Here is a 21722-nt window from a genome sequence, read left to right on the forward strand (position 1 = left end):
CAATACCTGCAGTCATAATGCAAAAAAACATAACTCTGATAATGTATGCACTGTCCTTGAAGTTGATTGGACCACACCCGAGACAGCTTTCCTTAGAGCCTAGTCTCACATGGGTTGGACCAGATGATGCCAAAAGGCGCACAACTCAAAGACAATGCACCATCATACTCTGATACTCTGATGGTGCATTGTTTTTGAGTTGTGCGCCTTTTGGCGTCATCTGGTCCAACCCATGTGAGACTAGGCTCTAAGGAAAGCTGTCTCGGGTGTGGACTAATCAACTTCAAGGACAGTGCATACATTATCAGAGTTATGTTTTTTGTTTGCATTATGACTGCAGGTATTGTGGTCTATGCAAACATGACTCCTTGTAAAAAAGGTGTCAGTTTTGTTGCCAAACGGAAGGCTAAAAAAACAATTATCATATTGTTTACTGGCAAATGAGGTTCCAATGGTATAATTGAAATACGTTTTGAGAACGCAGTTAATGGACCTGGAGGAGGACAACAACATCATCTGAAGGGACACAGCAAGCGACGGTTGTCCACTGCATCTCCACTTACTCGCCACGATCTGCTGGTGGAGGTTGGTGAGCGTGCTCATCAGGTTCTTGCACGGTTTCTTGGGCAACAGCCGCCAGTTCAGAGACTTCCTCTCCTCCGTCCTGGCAATCGGTCACAACCACAAACCCATCAGACTGTGGATATGAGAGCTCTCCAGTCACTGCCAAAGCAAACGCAAATACCGAGGATGTGGTAGAGTGCACTTATGAGGTTTTTTCGGTAAAGTCACGTAGGTAAAAAATTAAAATTAATAAAAGTAAAATAAAAATCACGACGTTTCGGAGGCAACACAAGCTTCCGTCTTCTGGTGGAACAGTCACAGCACGATAGCTGTATCGCTATTGATAGCTGTATCGCTATCGTGCTGTGACTGTTTCACCTGAAGACGGAAGCTTCTGTTGCCTCCGAAACGTCGTAATTTTTATTTTACTTTTATTGATTTAAATTTTTTACCTACGTGACTTTACCGAAAAAACCTAAGAATATGAATCCTTGCAGTCACGAAAGCTTCAAATCTAAAATGCACTTATGAGATTTACTTAGAACTTCCGAGCATTGTTATTTCGGGAACGCGATTTTAATGGCACACTTTTTAATTAAAAATATTCAACGTGCACGGTTACACATGATGCCGTTTCATTACCATTAATACCCAGCTGCAAATTGGCAGCTGGCATACAACCGGGACACAGCCTGGGGGGGTTTTTTCCCAATTAAATTTTCATATAAAATTAGAAACTTTTTTTTTATACCAGTTTATATTTCTGAAAGGAAATGGTTGATGGGCTACTTTTTAATACAGTCTCTGTTCCCTGCAACCTATTCCAATTATACCAAGTGTATAATGTCTTGGAAACCCCATCGACCAGTGCGCCCCCACCACCCCCACGACACCCCCCTTCTCCCCGTGTCAGAAATTACTGCGGTAAATATTTTTCAAAGGACCTTCCCATTAAAACAAAAAACATTATAGTGGCCTTTTTTTAATCCTTCATGCGATAAACAAGATTGCACTTTTTCATTCACACCCTGCTATGACAATATCCACAAACTTAATTTGGAGCTTTCGTGACTGCAGGAATTATTCTTTGGTTCTTTCGGTAAAGTCACATATAAAGATAAAATAATAAATTGTGTGCCTATGTTTGTTTTCTCTCTATGTATCTCTGTGATATCTGTCTGCTTATATGTCTGTCTATGTCTCTGGTTCTGTGTTTTATCTCTCTCTCAAATTTAGCATTCTCAGGAAGAACGTAATTAACCAGGTAGGGTGTTGACTGTTATGTTATCCGACTCTCTGTTGTATTACATTACATTTCTAAGTATACAAGATTTGTGTTTCTATTTAATTTATACCTGATGATGATTGCTTGTGTTGCAATCGAAACGTCGTATGCTAGTATTTAATTTAATTTATTATTTTATCTTTATACGTGACTTTACCGAAAGAACCAAAGAATAATATCCACAAAACTAGTATTGAGGGAGAGGTCACATCTCAAAACTAGCTCTGTGATATCCGCTTCCGTGAACAGTTCCCTAACGTTCAGCGGGGCTCTCACCATACAGGTGGTTTTTCCATTGGCTATTGCGGAGCCTCAGAAGAACCAAACTGTGAAACGCTGGCCGCACAAGACAAGTCAACGCGGTTTGGGGCCAAGCAGGGCCAAGTGCGATGTTAATGACTATTTCGCTATGTATCTTGGTGATATCTGTCTGCTAATATGTCTGTCTATAGTTTGATGATGATTGCTTGTGTTGCAATCGAAACGTCGTATTCTATTATTTAATTAAATGTATTATTTTATCTTTAGACGTGACTTAACCGAAAGAAACAAATAATATTTCGTCTCATGTCGCGTCACTAATATGTTGTATGTATGCTGAACATCTTTTGCACCGTGCGTAGCCAACCACGTTTTTCGGAGGTGCGGGGAAAGGACAACAAACTAAAACACAAAAAGCAGTGATAAAGAAATTACTTGATAATTGGTTTTTTACCCTTCTATCTGGCAACAAAACTGACACCTTTTTTTACAAGGAGTCATGTTTGCATAGACCACAATACCTGCAGCCATAATGCAAACAAAAAACATAACTCTGATAATGTATGCACTTTCCTTGAAGTTGATTGGTCCACACTCGAGACAGCTTTCCTTAGAGCCTAGTCTCACATGGGTTGGACCAGATGACGCCAAAAGGCGCACAACTCAAAGACAATGCACCATCAGAGTATGAGAGCTCGGGGTAAGCATTTACACCATTGGAACCTCATTTGCCAGAAATTACTTTTCAATCTAGTGTTGCGTCACTTGCAAATCGACTCGTTCACTGCAGTGCGTCATCAGAAGCATGGCTCCGAGGTGTTCTGCAGTGGAAAAACAACCATGGCAGTTTCCCCAAGCTGCTGCTGCAGCACAGCCCCGGCATGGCTCAGTTGCACAGCGGCAAAAGAGGCGTCCGTCCCATGACACAGTTGGGATGGTGTTGGGCACATTGGGTGACACCCTGTGCCGGGTCAAAACCAGTCGAGCGGAGGCCGCCGCGATTCTCATACCAATACCCGCCATTGACGGTGACGTCACCACGGTGTCTTTGTTAGACCAGGTGCACTGAGGTCACGTGAAGTGTCGAAGGCTCGCTGACAGGTCACGGGACAGACGCAGACGCGATAGGTTTGCCGACTGAGATGACCGGTAGATGCACCAGCTGTATCCCCCTACTGCGCCAACTTGCTGCCTTTTAGCCGCCCGGCGCTCCGTTTGTTAGCGTCGCTGCTCTGCCCTCAGATGATGTTGGAGGGTGACTGCCTCCAACTGCCCAGTAGGGTCCTTCACGAGCCTCCTCCGCGGCAATTCCACACAGACACACACGCGCGGGGGGGGGGGAGGGGCCCACTCACTGCGAGATTGTGTTGGTGTCGAGGTCGACGCTCACGACGTCGGGCGGGGGCTCGTAGAGGTCAAAGTATCGCGAGTCGAGGCCCACGATGAAGGGGCATGGCGCGCTCAGTATGTCGGCGAGTGACAGTGGGCACAGCGGGATGTAGGGGCACTGCCAGTGGAACGGGAAGATCATCTGCGGGGGCAAGGAGGAGGGGGTGGTAACGAGGAGGAGGTCACGGTGATGTTGACCCCGTGGAGAGACGAGCACTGGCGTACGTTTGTCTTTTAGATGTTCTCGATAGAATTTACAAGGATTCCGTCCAATATGTTAAACCCACAAGCAAGTTAAGTAGCATTAGTAATAGGTCTTTACCCTTTCAACTGGTACAAAAACTGACACCTTTATACAAGGGATCATGTTTGCAATAACCACAACACAAGCAGTCAAAATGCAAACAAAAAGAAACAACTCTGATGATGATAATGATATGCACTGTCCTTGAATTTGATTGGTCCACACCCGAGACAGCTTTTCTTAGAGCCGAGTCTCACGTGGTGTTGGACCAGATGACGCCAAAAGGCGTAGCATTGTTTACTAACATTCGATTTTATAAGATTCTATCTAGGATTCACAGCTAAAAAAAATATAATAATTGTATTGTTTTTAACACATCCCATCAGCTACATGGCATTGTGGGAAGTGTTTTTTTTTATATTAGCAGGATGGCTTATATATTTATGCTGAACTTCTTTAGCACCGTACATAGGCAACCATTCTAATCGGAGGTGCAATAAAATACACGCAATATTCAGCGTCTCGTCAGCCGAGTAAGTCTTGCTTAAACGAATGCTCTTGAACTGCTAGATGTTTATGGGTAAGGATCCTCACTGTGAAGATACTGCTCTTCGTACGATGCTCGCTTAGTATACAGGCTGCTTCAAAAAAAATGTTAACACTTATATGGGACTATCGTTTTTAAATGGAAAAAATAACGGATAATTCACTGTAACATGATAAAAAAAAAATGTATGTTAATAGCTTCAAAAAGTCAACGTCTCCACTTGTTTGCCATCATTATCAACGCGTGCCTGGAATCTCTCCAGGTGGTCTCCAGAGCCCGAAGGCACATTTCTTGTGGTATTGTTACAATTTCTCCGAAGTTAAAATGTTTTTGAAGCACTCTGTATAAGGCGTGCGCCTATCCCCAGCTTGTGCAGACTTTTCCCACAAAAGGCCATAGGGCGGCGGTGTTTAAACCTCCCAAGGGGGGGCTGCTGCTGAGCCGAGGGTTGTAGAAGGACCAGAGTTTGTTGTGGCGACCCCGTGGGGTCGCGGAGGAAGGTCACGGGAGGGGGCGGGGGGGGGAGAGAAGGTGTCCCGCTCACCGCGTTGAGGGCCTCGGCAGCGCTGGTGAGCACGGCAGGTCGCAGCGAATGGATGAGGATCTTGTTTTCCGTGAGGGCGAACAGGAGCAGCGTGGCCGCGTTCTCGGGCCCCAGGTTCTGGAGCAGCGTGCAGAACGACGCGCCACTGCCCGGGGCATGAGAGAAGGAAACCTTCGCTCGTTGTGTTTTGCGGTGCGTCCACTACTGCGTGGATCGCTGCGTCCCTTCATTAATTGATAAGGGGTCTTGTTATAGCCTTACGATCACGTCACCATCATCAGGAGCTATGATCTATCCACTGATGGATGAAGCAACAATCCATTGAGCTTCTGCTAAACTATCGGCTACCGTCCCTTCGAGCGAAGCGTCCTGCCCAAAATAAACCTAATCTTCAATGAGGGTCAATATGATTTATGTAACTTATGAATGTTCTCCGAGTATAATTCCATGCAAGCGCATAGTAGAAGCATTGACTCAGATGTGATAGAATGTTTATATTTTTTATTTATATGACGTAAATAATGGGTTTACTTGACCTCTGCAGGGGACTAGAGCTGCTATCATTGACGACAACGTAAAAAATAAAGATTTCGATTTGAATCGCAACCAAGGATCGATAAATAATTCCACTTGTAATATTAACAGCGTACAATATCACAGTTTTGTTCTGATTGGGCGCCATAGTTTAAGCGGAGTGCTCTTGTCAATAACATTCCGTCAGCAGGGCATCATTCATTCAAGAAACCGGACTGTGCCGATGTTACCAAAGAGATGCGAAACCAGTCGTAAGGTTTGTAAAATTAAATGCCGACGCTTGGCCCAAATGCTGCAAAACATGTTTTATTTTCACGTGTACCCATATCTAGCAATTTATTTTGCTCCTTTTAGAAAAGTTCAAAGTGTTATCAGGGCTGAAGATGCCGATAAGAGAAGATCACAACACTGCTCATCTGAGGCAAGAAGCCATTTACTTTTTTTTATCTTCAGAGAAGTATTAAAAACATTCACTGTATTGTAACGTGCCTGAAATAACTCTGGTATTGTAGCACAAATCTAAGCTTGCATTGAACTGGGCACAACGCCATAGCCAAACATGCCAATTGGAATGTATCTTGCAAACACACACACCACACACACAGGCTGTGTGTATCCCAGGATATTTTTCAAGAATTTGAAGCTTTGGTAAATGATGAAGAAAAAAACCCACAAAGAGTTGCGCCAGACACGCCGTTATCACATTCCAGTGACGTTATTATGCCAACGCTCCGATTTGTTTGAACGCGTGATTGCGGTGACATCACTGCGAGCGTATTGATGGGGTGTCTGGCAATGATTTTTGAATCTTTTTCTCGTTCACAAAGCTTCAAACTCACGTCAGATAGCCCGGAAACACAGCCTAGGTATGTGTCTATACAATAAGTGGCTAATCTGCAAGTTAAGTCACGTAGAAGGGAAATAATAAAATAATAAAAATATTAAACAATAAAATTCTGACGACGTTTCGACTGCAACACAAGCAATCATCATCAGCTGTGAAATCCACAGTAAGGAAATTTCACACCTGATGATGATTGCTTGTGTTGCAGTCGAAACGTCGTGAGAATTTTATTGTTTTATATTTTTTTTATTTCATTATTTCCCTTCTACGTGACTTTACAAAAAAAAACAAGAATATGAATCCTTGCAGTCGCGAAAGCATTAAATCAAAATGTAATCTGCAAGTTATTTAAAAATGTATGTGTCTTTGTCCAGAGAGAACTCCTGCTAGCTAGCTCCACCAATTTCAATGAAAGAGGTATGTACGTAGAACTGCTTTCCCTCCAAGGAAAAAAACTGAAGGATTTCTACACAAATCTGGCTGTCGCTTGATGAAGCTGGTTGTAATTACTGGCGAAAGAAACGTCGTACTCAAGATTGTAAATGTTGTTGCTTGGCTCTCCCAACACACCTGTGTGTTGTACTCGTAACGAATCGGCATGTTTTGTTTACGTGACAAAACTACCTAATTGGCTGTGTTCGTTGGTGGCGGGTTTGATGACACATTAATATATTTACGCAATCTAACCCAAAAAACCTATACTATGGATGATATTAGTTTCGAAAGCCGACGTGTTAAACAGAACTTCTTTAGCACCGTACGTAGTCAACCGTGCTAACCGGAGATGTGGGACATCTTGGAAGCCTGTGAAATGTTGTGTATGCTATGAAGGACAACATTCCAATTTAACAATTTATCTTCAACCCAATAATTGATCTTATCGGCCCTCACGCTGCCTATCTACTCTATCATGCAATATAATAAATAGCCTGGCAGGTGAAACGAGCCCCACATCTCCGTTTAAATATCATACGACAGATAGGTGTGTGCTGCTTGACAACAGGGTGTGCGCGTTGGATGGTAGGGTGGAGGTTAAAGATTCATCTCAATGGGCCTCCTACGACTACGGTGTAAAGCTGGCGAGTGGGAGTGTCAGGTGAGCGCTGAATAAATGACGAGGGTCAGGTGAGCGTCACGTCTTATGTGACGCCATCCCTAGGACGGGCCGGGTCCATCAGTCTACAATACAAGCACAATGCTTATTTTGGACCGCTCAATGATTTAGAGAAAAAAATGTCCTTCGTCTCCGAATTATTACGACGGTACCACAAATACGTCTCCGAATAATTACGACGGTACCACAAATACAGTGGTACCTCGGTATACGTCGCTAATTCGTTCCAGAAGGTAGGACTGATACCGAAAATGACGTATACCAAAGAATTTTTCCCATAAGATATAAAGGGAAAGGAAATAATCCGTTCCAGAGTATAAGAAATTATATTTTATATTGCAAATTATACATCAATGGGGTTGTGTAAAATAATTTAGACACTACTTATTACTGAAGTGCATACATAAATTCGCAAAAAAATCGTGACTGCAGGGATTTATCTTCTTGGTTCTTTCGGTAAAGTCACGTAGAAGCGTCTGAATGGGCCATTCAGACGCTGTCTTTCCGACAGACCTGTTCTTCACCTAAGGACGGCTGCTTGCGTTGTGGCCGAAACGTCGTGAGAATAATTTTATGTTTTATTTTTATTATTTTATTATTTCCCTTCTACGTGACTTTACCGAAAGAACCAAGATGAATTCACAGAGAGTTAGAGCAAGGGTTGTGCACTGACCGAGATCTACAGGCAGACTGAGGTGCCGCGCTTTGTTTCAATCGTGAACGGGGCTCTAACTCTGTGAATTTTCATCCCGACCCATACACGTTCTAGCAAGCGCGCCGTATCCCAAGCAAGACGTCGTATCCCAAGACATTTTTTGCTCGTCAAAACACGACGTGTACCAAATTCGACGTATTCCAAAGCGGTCGCATACCGAGGTGCGACTGCATTTGCCAACCGAGAACGGTCGCCTGGTTCTCTCCAAGTCGGTGATTCCCAACCTGTGGCCCACAGACCAACCGATGGTGCCTACAAGGGCATTGGAAGCGGTCTTGTGGATACTAAGAGTTACAGCAGTTTAAATCTTGAAAAGTTATACGTGCAGGGTGTGTCTGCAAATTAATCTTGGGGTGGGGGGGGGGGTGTTGAGTGGTGGTCCGCAGGTCCAGAAAGATTGGGAATCACTGCTCTCAGCTCAGTTACACACGTTGCCAACATGCTCCGCGGGGAGCCTCGGGCCAAAGGAGCGTGGGGGGGGGGCTACCTGAGAGGTAGAGGCGAGGCGATGGGCTGGGACAGCACCAGGGAGTCCTGCATAGACAGCTGTAGCACAAAACACAAATACCATAGCAGCAGCAGCTGCTGTTAGTACGCAACAAAAGCAAAGATCCCCCCCACTGAGTGCGATAGACTATTTGGGACAAATGCTGTTTTGCGAGCATGCCTGGCCCCAAGCGCTGACGTTTCACACCACATCAAAGTTAATTTTCAAAGTTCATTTCAAAGTTAATTTATTAGGTATAGCCCTGTGAGCCATTCGGCTCTTGAATCGGGTGCAACCGCAACAAACAAAAACATGAACAAGAAAACATCAGGCATTGAGTTATGGGTCAATTAAATCGAGAGGCCGATACCTAGTACCGATAGAATTGATCACTGATCTTAGCTGTGGCGGAGAATTCAAATCAGAATATTTATTTATACCGGAGGAATTCGATGAGCTGTGAAGCTCTCCTTCACAGATGTCCAGTAGTCAACTAGTGCGGCTGGTTATGCAGCGCAGTGGGTTAACCAATGCGCCTTTCGATCTCAACCTGGTAAGCACCATGCACACGTATCTGCAGTATATTCTCAAAATGACAGGCCCCTTTCGGGACGTGGCAATCAAGGGAGTGATTTTCTGGCAATTATCCCACTCCTGAACAGAGACCACAATGTGAAAAGTGTCTGCACACATTGCTCCATTCTCTGAGAGGCTGTCACATGTTCTGGCATGTGACCCGAACCTGGGAAGCTCCCAACAAACCCAGGTAATTGCATCGATCCCAGGATGTAACAAAACAAAAACCACGTGAACTAGAGGCACATTACAACAGGAGCCAGCCCAAATGGCCATTTGGGGTGCGATGAAACCAAATGCCAGTTAACAATACTGACAGTTTATGATTCCCATGATAATCGACATCAGCTATGTTCTATCCACTGCTGGATGAAGGCCTCACCACGCTGTTGCCATCCATCATGGCCCAGGAATACCACGCTCATTTTCGCTCTCGCACATTGAGATGCCCAAATCTTGTCGCGCAATCTCCCCCGGTTTATGATTCTCGAGGAATGTTACAATGGGTTGGCAGGATCGCTCATACAAAGTTCGCTTTGCCAGTTGCAGAGGACGTTCTGTGTTTCTCCACGAACCCGTCTCGCAGGTGACGATCGAATCAACGAGTGAACGAACAAACGCGGTTACTTTGATAGTGCATTGTCTTTGAGCTGTACGCCTTTTGGCGTCCTCTGGTCGAGCACCAATTGGGTCGAGGCTCAAAAGAAAGCCGTCCCCTTGGTGTGGAGCAATCAGTTTCAAGGACAATGCATATATTATCAGTGTGTTTTTTGTTTGCATTTTGACTGCAAGTATTGTGGTTAATGCAGACATGAATCCTTGTAAAAAGGTTTCAGTTTTGTTGCCAGAAAAAGGGGGAAAAACCCCTATTATTAAACGAGGTTTAGGTTAAAGAGCCTCACCTGGACAAGGATGCGTGGCCGTTGGGAAGAAGGGAAGGGCACGTGGAACATGAAATGGGAGATGTGCCTTCAAGCAAACACCACGAGGCCAAACACACACGCGACAAAACGGGTCAACATTACCGGAGCGAACGCAATCGCACAAACACCCGAAAAACTAAACAAATATCTAATCGCGTTATTTGCTCACGTCTTAAAGCGCAAACAGCACAATTACCACGGGTAGAAGTGAATAGGCATATGGCCACGTATACACGTATGATGAAAATTAATGAGAGCTCATTAAGGCAGAGACCAACACACGTGGGAGTGGTGAGGCTGGCATTACGCGAGCCAAGCTGTCCATCTCTGTAGTGCGATGCTGACCATACTAGGCACATTGCTCATTTAGGGGTTAAGTTGTCCCGAGGGAAGGGCAATGCCATTTTCATCATCAGCTAAACATGACCAGTCTTGTGCGTAGAGGCCAGGAATGTTAGCGCAATGCAGACGTTTATGCTGCTGCTCGAAAGATACGTACAAAATCGGCCCGTTTAGCCTTGCAGACTCTTAAGAGTAAAAATATATTTGTGAGCACCTATTAAGGCTGGTATGGTATGCACCACACCCGCCTTTGTCTTCCCAGTGCTGATATTTACACAATATACCAAGGTACTCATTTAAGGCTGCGTCGACCTTGGGGAGACTTACGACCGATTCAGACATCACCTCGCCGCTAATGTAAGCCGTGACCAGGAAGTCAAACTCAGGGCACCGGGTTCGAAGCAGTGCGATAACCACTGTACTACTGCTCCCACAAAAGGCACACGTGCCCAAGTACCATCCACTCACTCACTCACTCGCACACACACACACAATCACACGCAACTATATACACAAAATAGCTATCCATCCACACTCAACCCCACCGCCACACAAGACAAAGATCCCCCATATAGTCTGTAACAGGCTGTTGGGGCAAGTGCTGTTCGTGAGCACCTATAAAGGCCGGCACGGCACACAAGGGGGTGGGTGGCCAACACCACGCCCGACCGCCTTTGTCTCCCCAGTGGCGATGTTTAGACACTGCACCAGGTACTAACATTTGAAGCAGAGTCGACCTAAGGGAGGCCCAGAACCGGTTCAGATAATCGTCACCGGTGTTGGCTAGGTTCGTAGCACAGCACGCTAACCACTACACTACCGCCACATACACCTACACAAGCACCACACGACAAACGCTCTACGAAGCCAAATCGGATTGAGCCCTGCTCGCAATGACCTGCGACCACAACGACCGACCACTCCCGCGGCCGCCGCTCACTTCTCAATGGGCAGCACGTGCGGCCCGGAGAACGACAGCCGGTAGACGAAGAGCAGGAACTTGCGGAAGGCGTCGAAGAACGGCCAACGCGACAGCAGGCAGATGCACTTGTTGGTGTTGACAGAGAACGGCGGGCCAGGCAGCGGCCGTCGGTCGACTTTGCTGCGCAGGCCCAGCTGCACGGCCTGCTTCTCGCTGAGCCGCTCCGCGGGATAGGGCTCGTAGAACTGCACCGCCGCCCCGTACACCTGGGATGGAGGAACAATGTTGATGATCATGATAATAATAAAGTGACGCCAACGTCAAAGGAAACGCTCGCCGAGTGTTGAGAGCGATCGTAAACGTGCAGCAATGGCGTCGCCTAATTTTACGAATTCCGTTCAGAACCATTCTATTAGAATTTAAAACTACAGGGACAGCAGAGAATAGAACTGTTAATTTGCCAAGAAAAGCTTTGCTTCAGTGAACTCGTACAATAAATATCAGGTGAATTAAAAAAAATCATTACGTATTTTCTGTGTCATTGAGAGGGAAGGTCGACTGACATTGTTCCAAAAGGACACTTTCATCGTTTAAATGATAGCGATTATAAAATTGGAATTGTTGGGCGGGGAGGGGGGCAGGGTGGAGGGGGGAATGTACCATGAGAACTAGGCTATGGGTGTCTTAAACAGAGTCCACCCAGAGCAACAAGACCACCACCCAGAGGTCGCAAACGGGTTTTGATTCCTTACCCGTACCTGGCCGCACCAGGGTCGCAAACGGGTACCCGTACCCAGCCGGGTACGGGTACCCGTTCCCTACCCGTACCCATACCCTACCCGAAATGAGTGACAAACGGTTACTCACCAGTGACTCACGGCCTACCCCGTACCCGTACTTGGCCGCACAAGGGTCGCAAACGGCTACCCGTACCCAGCCGGGTACGGGTAGCCGGGTATCGGGTAGGGTACGGGTATCGGGTACCCGACTGCGACCTCTGCCACCACCCCAACAACGGCAAGGGTTTGCCATTGGTGCCGCACGCCATGCCCTCCGGCCAAACGGACGAGCGCCGCGGGGTGTAGGAGGAGGGGGGGCACCTTGTCCCCGGAGACGCTGGTGAGGATGAACGTGGAGAAGATGGGTGCTGGGCACTTGGTCTTGGGCGGCCAGCACTCGATGACGGCGCCCATGGGCAGGCAGAACATGGGAACGGCCTCGGGCAGAGGGAACGTTTCGTAGTCCTCGTTCGGGTAGCGGCTCAGCTGGCCTGCGCAGGATCACACGCACGCGTGTGATCAAACGAGCGGGGGTGCCGGCGCACGGCGAGATGGACAAGCCGGGGTGATGTGGCAGTGGTGGTTGGATGCATTGCGGTTGAAAGTTTTCCACACTTGAAACGAGTGCAGACACACAACTGAAGGCTGCGGGTGCTCCTGACATTATTTGTATGTATGTTGACCTTCTTTCGCACCGTACGTAGCCGACCGTGCTAATCCTGACAACAGGAATGGGCACAGCAGCATCTTATTTGCCAAGCGTGACGTTGTTACGAAAGCAAAAATAATCAGTCATCCTGAGCAGTGGCCTCCATGCATACATACATACATACAAACACACATAGGTGCATACAACAGCATAAATACATACACACATAGATACATAAAAATAGCATACATACAAAAGAATACATACATACACATACTTTTGTACAATTTCCTTAGGCCAACGAAACAGATGTGCGGGCGTGACAATCACAACATTCTGCCAACGCCTGACCACTGCCACCGAAGGGGTGACTGCTCGCATGAACAAAAAAACAAAAAAAACTCCCCGGCCTGTTTTACGAGGGCTTTTAGTAATGGTGCCCCTCCACCCGACGACCCCCGCCCAGCCCCCACCATCACCGAGCAGACGGCCAAGGTGAGTGCCAGGCGCTGCTGTAAATAGCGGGCGACTGTACAATGGGCGCACACTTTCGACTCGGTCACCGGCAGCTATTTCAAAACTGCCAACGGCACGGCCCGCAGGCCCGATGTGCGTGTTGCAACAGTGGAGTGGCGGCTTTGCTCGTGATAAGTTTAATCCACCCTTTCGATGTGCTTTACTTGAAGTGGTTGAGAGGCCGCCGAGAGCGGAGGGCAGAGGTCGCAAACGGGTTTTGATTCCTTACCCGTACCCGGCCGCACCAGGGTCGCAAATGGGTACCGGGTACCCGTACCCGGCCGGGTACGCGTAGCCGGGTATCGGGTAGGGTACGGGTATCGGGTACTCGGTTGCGACCTCTGGCGGAGGGTCAATACGAACACAAGTTAACGTCAGAACATCAGCGAATACGGACTGCATCAAGCAAAACGAGCAGTGGCAATGGTGGTAAATTGCACCGCGCTATGAACCCAGCGACCTGATGATTTTGACTCCCAGCCATCAAGTGGAGTGTAATGCCTAGTCCTGACATTAACTACCCTCCGCTTGAAAACCTACACACACCAGCCAAACGAATGGTCAAATAACTCCCATGACCGGCGTGGCGTGGATGGGTTTTCTCACAAGGCATAATCTAAACGGATAACATTCACACGATCCCTCCGTGCACGCGTTATGAACACGTGCGGCCGAGCATCGACAAACCCAGGCACGGGACCCTAAGCGCGACAACCTCTCTTCCGCCACCTCCACCGCGGTTTACTCATTAACCAGCCGGCGACATTGAACCGGTTGCATAATCGGCGCACGGCAGTAAGTCCCACCCGCGCGCGTGTGGAAAAACACTGCCGAGAAGTGAGTGCGCGAGCACGCGCGAACCGCGGCTGGCACACGCCCACGCGGTCACGCGCAACGACGACAGCCGACTCCCGCACTGCCAGCGCCGGCGAGTGGCATCATCGGCGTGACGCGAATGAGTGGCCGAGCAAAGAGCGTGACGAGAGGAGGAGGTGAAAGAAGGTGACAACCTTCGCGCGGTCTTCCATGTGACGCGTGAAAGAGTAACGAATGTCATCTGTTCCAAGTGCTCATATAAGGTTGAGCTGACCTAGGGGAGACCCAGGACCAGTTCTCATACCCATTTTCCACCGATCCTAGCCATGGGTGGGAAGCAAACGCAGGTAGAGAGGTTTATAGCACAATGCGCGGATTTCTGCGGTGCCACTTGCAATACATGGGCTCCGTAGAAAACTATATCCAAGTGTATAAATCAGCGGTGGGAAAGTTACGGTCCCGAGGGTCGGCCAAACATGGCCCGCTGTTTCAAGTTCATACGACTCATGGCCACATGAGAACCCACCACTTAGAAATGACCCACAAACGATATTTATCTGTTACTACAAACGTCTTAGCCGCAAAGAATGGGATTCTAGAGGGTAATATTTTTGTACTGGCAGCAAAACCATGTTCCTAATGTTCGCATGCTTAGTCACTTTCAACCCTGCGAGGGCCTCTTGCAGTCAGAGAAGTGGTTGAGCTGCATGTTCATGTGTGGCCCATGCCAAAGGTGTTTGAAAGCCCTGTTCAGCACCATGTATGGAAAAGGATCTCCACCCCTGGTTTAGGTGATCGAGTTCTCACCGGCTTTGTACGCGATGGAGTTGGCTCGAACCACAGACTTCTTGTAGCACAGGAACACAGAGGCACCCCACTGAGCAAACAAAAACAACGACCATGGATTTAACTTAACACATAGCAGGTTTTCACAGTCAACAGGTACGATTCAAAATTACATTTTGGGTTTGGTCAAGGAACAATTCAGCCGAATTTATGTTCCGAGTATCCTTTGACCACCCGACACAGCCAAACAACATCAAATTATCAGGTGAATGAGTGTTTGAGGAGCCAAGTATTATTGTTTAAATTGGCCGGTTAAGTTGAAGAATTCTCACGACCGAATTTAGGAGTTGGATGCGGCGTTTCGCTTGAAACTGCGTCAAGCGTCATCACGACAACGGAATTTTTAGGCATTCCGCAGCAAAACAGCAACAGAATCCATGAACTGGTGAGCGCTGTTACGATTTCAGAGCCAAGAGTAATATGCGCGCATCTCAAAGTCCGAGTTTTTATTATTTTAGTTTTTATTTGACCAGGTAAAGGCTCACTGAGCTATACGGCTCTTTAAGCTACCTGGCCGCAGACGATAGCTCAACCAAGTGGCTTATCGTGTAGAAATTTATAGCAGCCAAATACTCTAAACACAAATGTGCAGGGAAAAACCGGAGGTCCTGGAGAGAAATCCACATGACCACGGTTGAGAAGATCCAAACTCCAAATATCCAAAGGCTTGAGGGTTGGGATTGAACCCACGACCTCCTGCATACCCAGCGAGGTACTTACCATCTCGCCACCAGGTTTGTTCACCAATGGGGGGGTTGTGGTGCTCTTAAACAGCATCCCAAAGGAGATGACAACGATTTTCTGACCGTATAACAGTGAGCAATGGCTCTTAATCTTATTTACAATTACAATGCGGATTTACAGGGCGCCCAAATGCAACGGCACCTCAGGGTGCTGTAAAGGAACAGTGGGGGCATATTTAAAAGGCGAATGAGTCTTGTTACAGCCTAGTATTTAATGTTCAACAGCAACGCAGAAGGTGTCTCTGTGTACGATATTGATTTTCACGTCAAACAGGGGTTTCCCAGATTTTTTTGCAGAGTGCTGTTGCCAATAAAATGTGGAAATCCGGGAGTTTAGTTTAACGAGCCTCACTCAGCTGCCAAAGGCCCAGAAAGTCAGAGCGGTCCAGAGTTTGCTTAATAATTCATCAATCCTGGATTTGAACTCGCAACACCTTCCGATGGCGGGCAACTCGCTCCACCGCTGTGCCACCCTGGCTGGTAAAGTATGGAACCAGTGGGTGGTATCCATACACAGATCGCCCTGGATGTGTGTATGTTGAACTTTTATCGCACCGTAGGTAGCCATCCGTGTGAATCGGAGGAGCTGAGTGAGGACGAAACAACTAAACACAAAAATCAGTTCCAAGGAAATTATTTAAAAGTGCATAGCTCCAGTGGCTTTCTAACATCGGAAGGAAGAGCGTTCCAGACGGCCGCAGAAGCGCATCTGAAAGCGCGTGCGATGCGGCGACCTCCTTTCTTCGACAGCCAGCCAGAAATCGCCGCCGCGAGGATGACCCGGAGTTTGGCGTGCGATTGGTTCACACGCTCCTTGACGCTCACCATGCCGGAGTTGAGGTTCTTGTTGACCTTGCAGAAGGTGTGCGGCGGCGTCTCGCCCTTGCTGGCGACGATGATGCAGATGTCGGTGACGGCGAGTGCGTTCTGGCTCGCGGACTCGTGCGCGCGCCGGTACGTCACGAAGATGTGCTGCGCGCTGTTGTTCACGTTGGCCGGGCGGCCGTACGGCGTAGTGCGGATTGTCTCGCAGCCCTGCATCAGGCGCTCCTTCCACTCGTATAGAACCCTGACCAGCACCAGCAGCAGCAGTAATAGGAGTAGCAGTTGCAGTAATAGAAGCAGCAGTAGCGGCAACAACAGCAAGAACATTTAATCATAATACAAAAGTCTGAAAATAATGCCGCTTATAAATGTCATTGCCCTCATTATTTATCACTTGGCAAGTTTGCAGAAGTTTTCACTTACAATTGCAACAGTTGTCAGGCTGTCACCAAAACAATAACAGAGCCAGACGAGTCAAGATGTCTATTAGTACGCATCCAACTCGCTCACCTTCCCTTAAATGCACAGCAACATATTAAAATGTAACATGTATATTATTTATCCACGTAAGACTCACCGAATCTCAAGGTGCTTTTTCATCAGGGTCCCGCTTTGGGATGTTTGACCAGTACCACTTTAACTTTTCAATGCAGCCCTGGCTACAGGGCCGACTGACCAACCGACGGCCGGCCGGACTTAGACGAACGGACGTACTGACTGAGCGAGCGAACGAGCAATCGAGTGATCGAGCGAGCGAGCGAGCGATCGAGTGATCGAGCGAGCGAGCGAACGAGCAATCGAGTGATCGAGCACGTGCCCTTACCCCAGATCGGTGAGCGGCGGCTTGTCACGGCCACGCCGATAGCACAGGTAGAGCTGGGGGCTGCTGAGGCTGCCGTGGTTGAGGTCGGCATCCAGGTTCGTCGGGGTCACTTCGATGCACGTGTAGCCCTGTGGCGGCTCCTCGCCCTGCGAGCGGCACACCACCGCCACGTCCGTGATGGGGTCGCGCCGCCGCACCGCCTTCTGCCGCCCCTCGGCGAACGCCATGTCCTCTTCCAGGGGCTTGGACTCCTCCGTCAGGCCGGCCACCACGAAGTAGTCGGCCACGCGTGGGCCTTTCTCCTCCATGGCTGGGCGCGCCTGCTCCTGCTCGCTCTGCGCGACAGAAAGCGTACGGGAGAGACAACGGGAGAGACGGCGGAACGGTTGGCTACGTACGGTGCGAAAGAAGTTCAGATTACGTACAAGGTAAACGCGAACAACACGGAAACTTTCGATTTAAAGCAGCCGTCCTCAGGTGAAGAACAGGTCTTTCCGACAGATGGGCCATTCAGACGTTGTCTTTCCGACAGACCTGTTCTTCACCTGAGGACGGCTGCTTGCGTTGTGGCCGAAACGTCGTGAGAATTATTTTATTATGTTTGATTTTTATTATTTTAATATTTCCCTTCTACGGGACTTTACCGAAAGAACCAAGAAGATAAACACGGAAACTGTTAATAAAGCCCTTTGTGCGGATCCCTATATTCTGTGGACTGCTGCATCGCACGACGGCTTTGGCAGACCTTTATCCAGCAGTGGACGAATCATGGCTAATGATGCGGATGATTATTAAAATCCAGCCAGGTTTGCTCAGGGATCAAAGCACTGATCTGGAAGCCACCGAGACCATGGATTAAATCTCTGGGTTTCAGCCAGCTGGGATTAAACCGAGCTCTCAAATGTAGCGAGTTGGTGGTTTTAGCTCGGTCACTAATGACTGCACAAAAAAAGTCCTATCATATAAAGTTAGGTGTTTCACCTAATTTCACACCTAATTTGGGTATTTCACCTAATGTCACACAAATTCCAGCTCAGAATGACAAGTACGGAAAGGCCTCGAAATCCGTGAGGGTTTCTGTTCTTTGAAAATCTGCGTGAAAGTAGAATTCGCGAATTTAATAGACAATGTTTATCTGGGGAAAATGGGGTTATAGGCTCCCGTGTCCGCTTGGACATATGGGAGAAAATGAAAATGTTTCATAATATTAATCCTGTACGCAAAAATGTCATCCACATTATTTAGTAATATGTACAATAATAGAATAGATAATAAACACACACATTACAACAAAAATAGAAGACAATCAAATAAACCCGAATCTTCAGAATCGGAGTCTTTATTTAGCCTGGAGAAAATCCGATGAGCTATGAAGCTATTTTTCACAGATGTCCAGTAGTTTTACAGATGTCCAATACATTATACTGTACATTTGGAAGCTCATGATGATGATGGTCAGCAGATGCACTATCACAAGCTAGTCTATCAACAACTCTCCTTTTTCAGCTGAACTCATAACTTATTTCTGTCTTTAACTCTCACTCTTACTTCCTCGCTCGACGCTTGCACCCCACGATCGAAATCCAAAAAGCACCACTTAGTGAGTGGATTCTTAAAATACATTTGTAATATAATTATTTTTTTCCCGAGTGTCTGCTGCTGCGTCCTGCACAGCGCGCGTTGGGATCCTTGATGAAAAGCCGCTAAATAAATGGAATTGTTATGACTGCACTGCACAAGGAACCTTTCTCCGTGACACAATGTTGCCAAATCGTGAACAGCCGGAGGAGAAAAAGGCGCGAAACGTAAACCATGGACAAATATAAAATCGCGAATAATCTAATTTCACGAAAGAAAAATCCGCGAATGAAGGTTTGTTTTTTAACTGTATTGTCTTGACATCCAAGCGACTAACCGTCTCTACAGCAGGACACGAGGTTAAGTGCCGCCAGCACTCCTCATGTGGATGAGAGGTCACTTGAAGTGGGGGCTTCAGAAGTGAGGGTGAATCACTGCTCTGTAACAGTTTTTAAAAAAACATTTTTTGCAACAAAACAAAAGCCCAGTATAAAGACACAGACCTGTTCTGTAAAAAGTTTATAAAATGGGCCCCTGCGTGTCGCGAAACGGACGCATGACGTGGGCAGCACGGTTTGAAGAAAACTCCAATGGAAAATGCCAAAAAAAACTTTTAGAAAGAGAAGAGGAAAGGCTGCCACACTTCCACGCCTGAGTTGGGTTGGAAGGCCATGATCCCTCCAAGGTCGATAAATTAATGACCACGTTGTGAGACGCTGATGGTGGATCTTATGGAGAGATTGGCCCAAAAATGGCCATTCCAAATATGATCACAACCAGTACTGAATATCTCTCAATGCCCCTAGCGTGCAATAAATAATCTTGAGTGGATTTATCCAGAAAGGCCTCAATGCCAGTCAAGACATTATCAGTACGGTACAGCTGTGTATACTTGTTATATTCCAAGATACTGAGTGGGTATAGAAGAGTACACATGGGTTTTTATAGATTAAAATTGATTATTTTACTCTCACTAATCATGCATAAACCTGCACATATAAGGAGGAGAATAATTAGATGTCCATGCAGACAAGGTGAGCAGCCGACTTTCTGTACTGCCACCTCCTGACCAGGTAACCAACCAACAGCCAAGGAGTTAACGCACATTGAGATCCATTAAGAGTATCGTAGTTAATACACGCAAGAGGTGATTTCTAGACAGCAAAATGTGCGATTGCGATCATAGGATTGATCTTCCTATCGTGCCTTGCACGCCGTGTGACATCATCGCGCTGCGCGTGTAACGCACGCAGACTTGCTTAAGACCGCCATCTCCAAAGAGTCAAAACCGTGGCACATTATTTTATGCAGCTCAAAAGATGTCGAATTATTTCACGGATATATTTTTGCCTGAGCCACCAAACCACTGCCTGCAAAGTGATGGGACTGCAGGCAGCAGCCGCAACACCCAGCGCAATGAACATGACCATGCCAATGACATTAGTGGCAGATGGTATTTTTTGTGTTTATTATACAACTTGCTATTATGGTGTGCGGGTGTGCGCGCGCGTGTCCATGTCTCCATTACAAAAGAAGCATTATGGCTTTGTGAAATGGCCATTCATGTGATAATTTTCTCACCCACGATATCAATTGCTATGCAACGTATATATGAAAAGACTCGTACACGATGTATGTTATGTTCGTAAGAATGCATTGTATTGGAAGCCACTGGCGCTACGAACTATTAAATCGAGATTGAAAACTCACTTTTGCGTTTAGTTTGTGGTCCTTCCCCGCACCTCCGATTAGCGCGGTATGGTGCGAAAGAAGTTCGACATACAGTAAATGTATCGATTCACCCTGTGACTGATTCTGTGAACGTCCGCTTCTGGGGGAAGGGGTCACGATTCTAACCAAACATTTATTTAGCTTGTGTCTCGTCTCAACCGCAATGTTTATATTTATTTCAGTTGCTTGTTTGGTTCCTCCACCAGCATATCATTTGCATTAATAATTGACAGTCAACACACAGAGGTTGATGCATGTATTGTACTGTGAAAGTAAAAAAAAGGGTTGTCACGGCTTGATGCATCGTTACACGCATATCAGAAAGTGAATTAAATAAAATGGAAATCATATTTAAAAAACAGAAGTGTTTAAACGGAAATTAATTATTATTCTGGCAACAGCACACACATACACACGTGTAGAATGCAAATACACACCATTAATACAAAAGGCATGTAACAAATATGACTGTACCATCTTAACTACCAAGCTAACACTGAAATATTTATCTGGTGGCAAGTCACAAGCTCTTGACAAAAACCCACATAAGCCAAATCCGGTTTGCTCACAGTACTTCAAAGCAGAGGCGTGCCATCCATTGTCATCACGATGGTGCGTCGAGATTTCAGCAGCCGTGAACTTTGCAGTCAATGACATCATTCCTTTGCAAACCACCGAGCAGAACTGGAGCGGTGAGTTTTTTTAAAAATGTAAGTCTTTCAATTTCACACATTCATTTCATTCGAAGCGCGTACACTGTGCATGGAAGTCCGTTGCACCGAGAATGTGCAGCAGAAGCAGCAACGACCACGACAAAATATTCGGGAAAGTAAAACAAAATTCTAGATTTGAAGCTTTCGTGACTGCAAGGATTCATACTCTTAGGTTTTTTCGGTAAAGTCACGTAGGTAAAAAATAAGTAATAAAAATAATAGAAATGAAACAATAATTCCATTTATTATTTTATTTCTATTAATTTTATTATTTATAAATAATAAATAATAAAAATAATAGAAAAAATGATAGAAATAAATCATAAATCCTTTTATTATTTTATTTCTACTATTTATTATTTTTATTATTTATTTTTTACCTACGTGACTTTACCGAAAAAACCTAAGAGTA

The 21722-nt window shown here is 46.5% G+C and overlaps 2 protein-coding genes across 6 annotated transcripts in view; both read right to left on the reverse strand.

Moving 5' to 3' along the window:
- The window catches only part of APTX (aprataxin), a 179627-nt gene extending 162901 nt beyond the window's left edge, over positions 1 to 16726 (reverse strand). The window contains exon 1 of the mRNA XM_078874494.1: positions 16718 to 16726. The gene's annotated coding sequence lies outside the window, so the exon portion shown is untranslated. The remainder of the gene's footprint in view (positions 1 to 16717) is intronic.
- LOC144945877 (C-myc promoter-binding protein-like) overlaps positions 1 to 21722 on the reverse strand; it is an 85264-nt gene that overhangs the window by 30389 nt on the left and 33153 nt on the right. For all 5 annotated transcript variants that reach the window (XM_078874486.1, XM_078874485.1, XM_078874487.1 and 2 more), the window contains exons 2-11: positions 17289 to 17623; positions 16466 to 16709; positions 14859 to 14928; positions 12392 to 12561; positions 11310 to 11557; positions 10007 to 10073; positions 8529 to 8587; positions 4835 to 4979; positions 3466 to 3641; positions 564 to 664 (exon numbers count right to left, since the gene is read on the reverse strand). In XM_078874486.1, coding sequence (XP_078730612.1) covers positions 564 to 664; positions 3466 to 3641; positions 4835 to 4979; positions 8529 to 8587; positions 10007 to 10073; positions 11310 to 11557; positions 12392 to 12561; positions 14859 to 14928; positions 16466 to 16709; positions 17289 to 17596 — 1588 coding nt within the window. In that variant the 5' untranslated portion in view covers positions 17597 to 17623. The remainder of the gene's footprint in view (positions 1 to 563; positions 665 to 3465; positions 3642 to 4834; positions 4980 to 8528; positions 8588 to 10006; positions 10074 to 11309; positions 11558 to 12391; positions 12562 to 14858; positions 14929 to 16465; positions 16710 to 17288; positions 17624 to 21722) is intronic.

Source organism: Lampetra fluviatilis, chromosome 39, assembly GCF_964198595.1.
Source record: "Lampetra fluviatilis chromosome 39, kcLamFluv1.1, whole genome shotgun sequence".
Classification (NCBI taxonomy): domain Eukaryota; kingdom Metazoa; phylum Chordata; class Hyperoartia; order Petromyzontiformes; family Petromyzontidae; genus Lampetra; species Lampetra fluviatilis.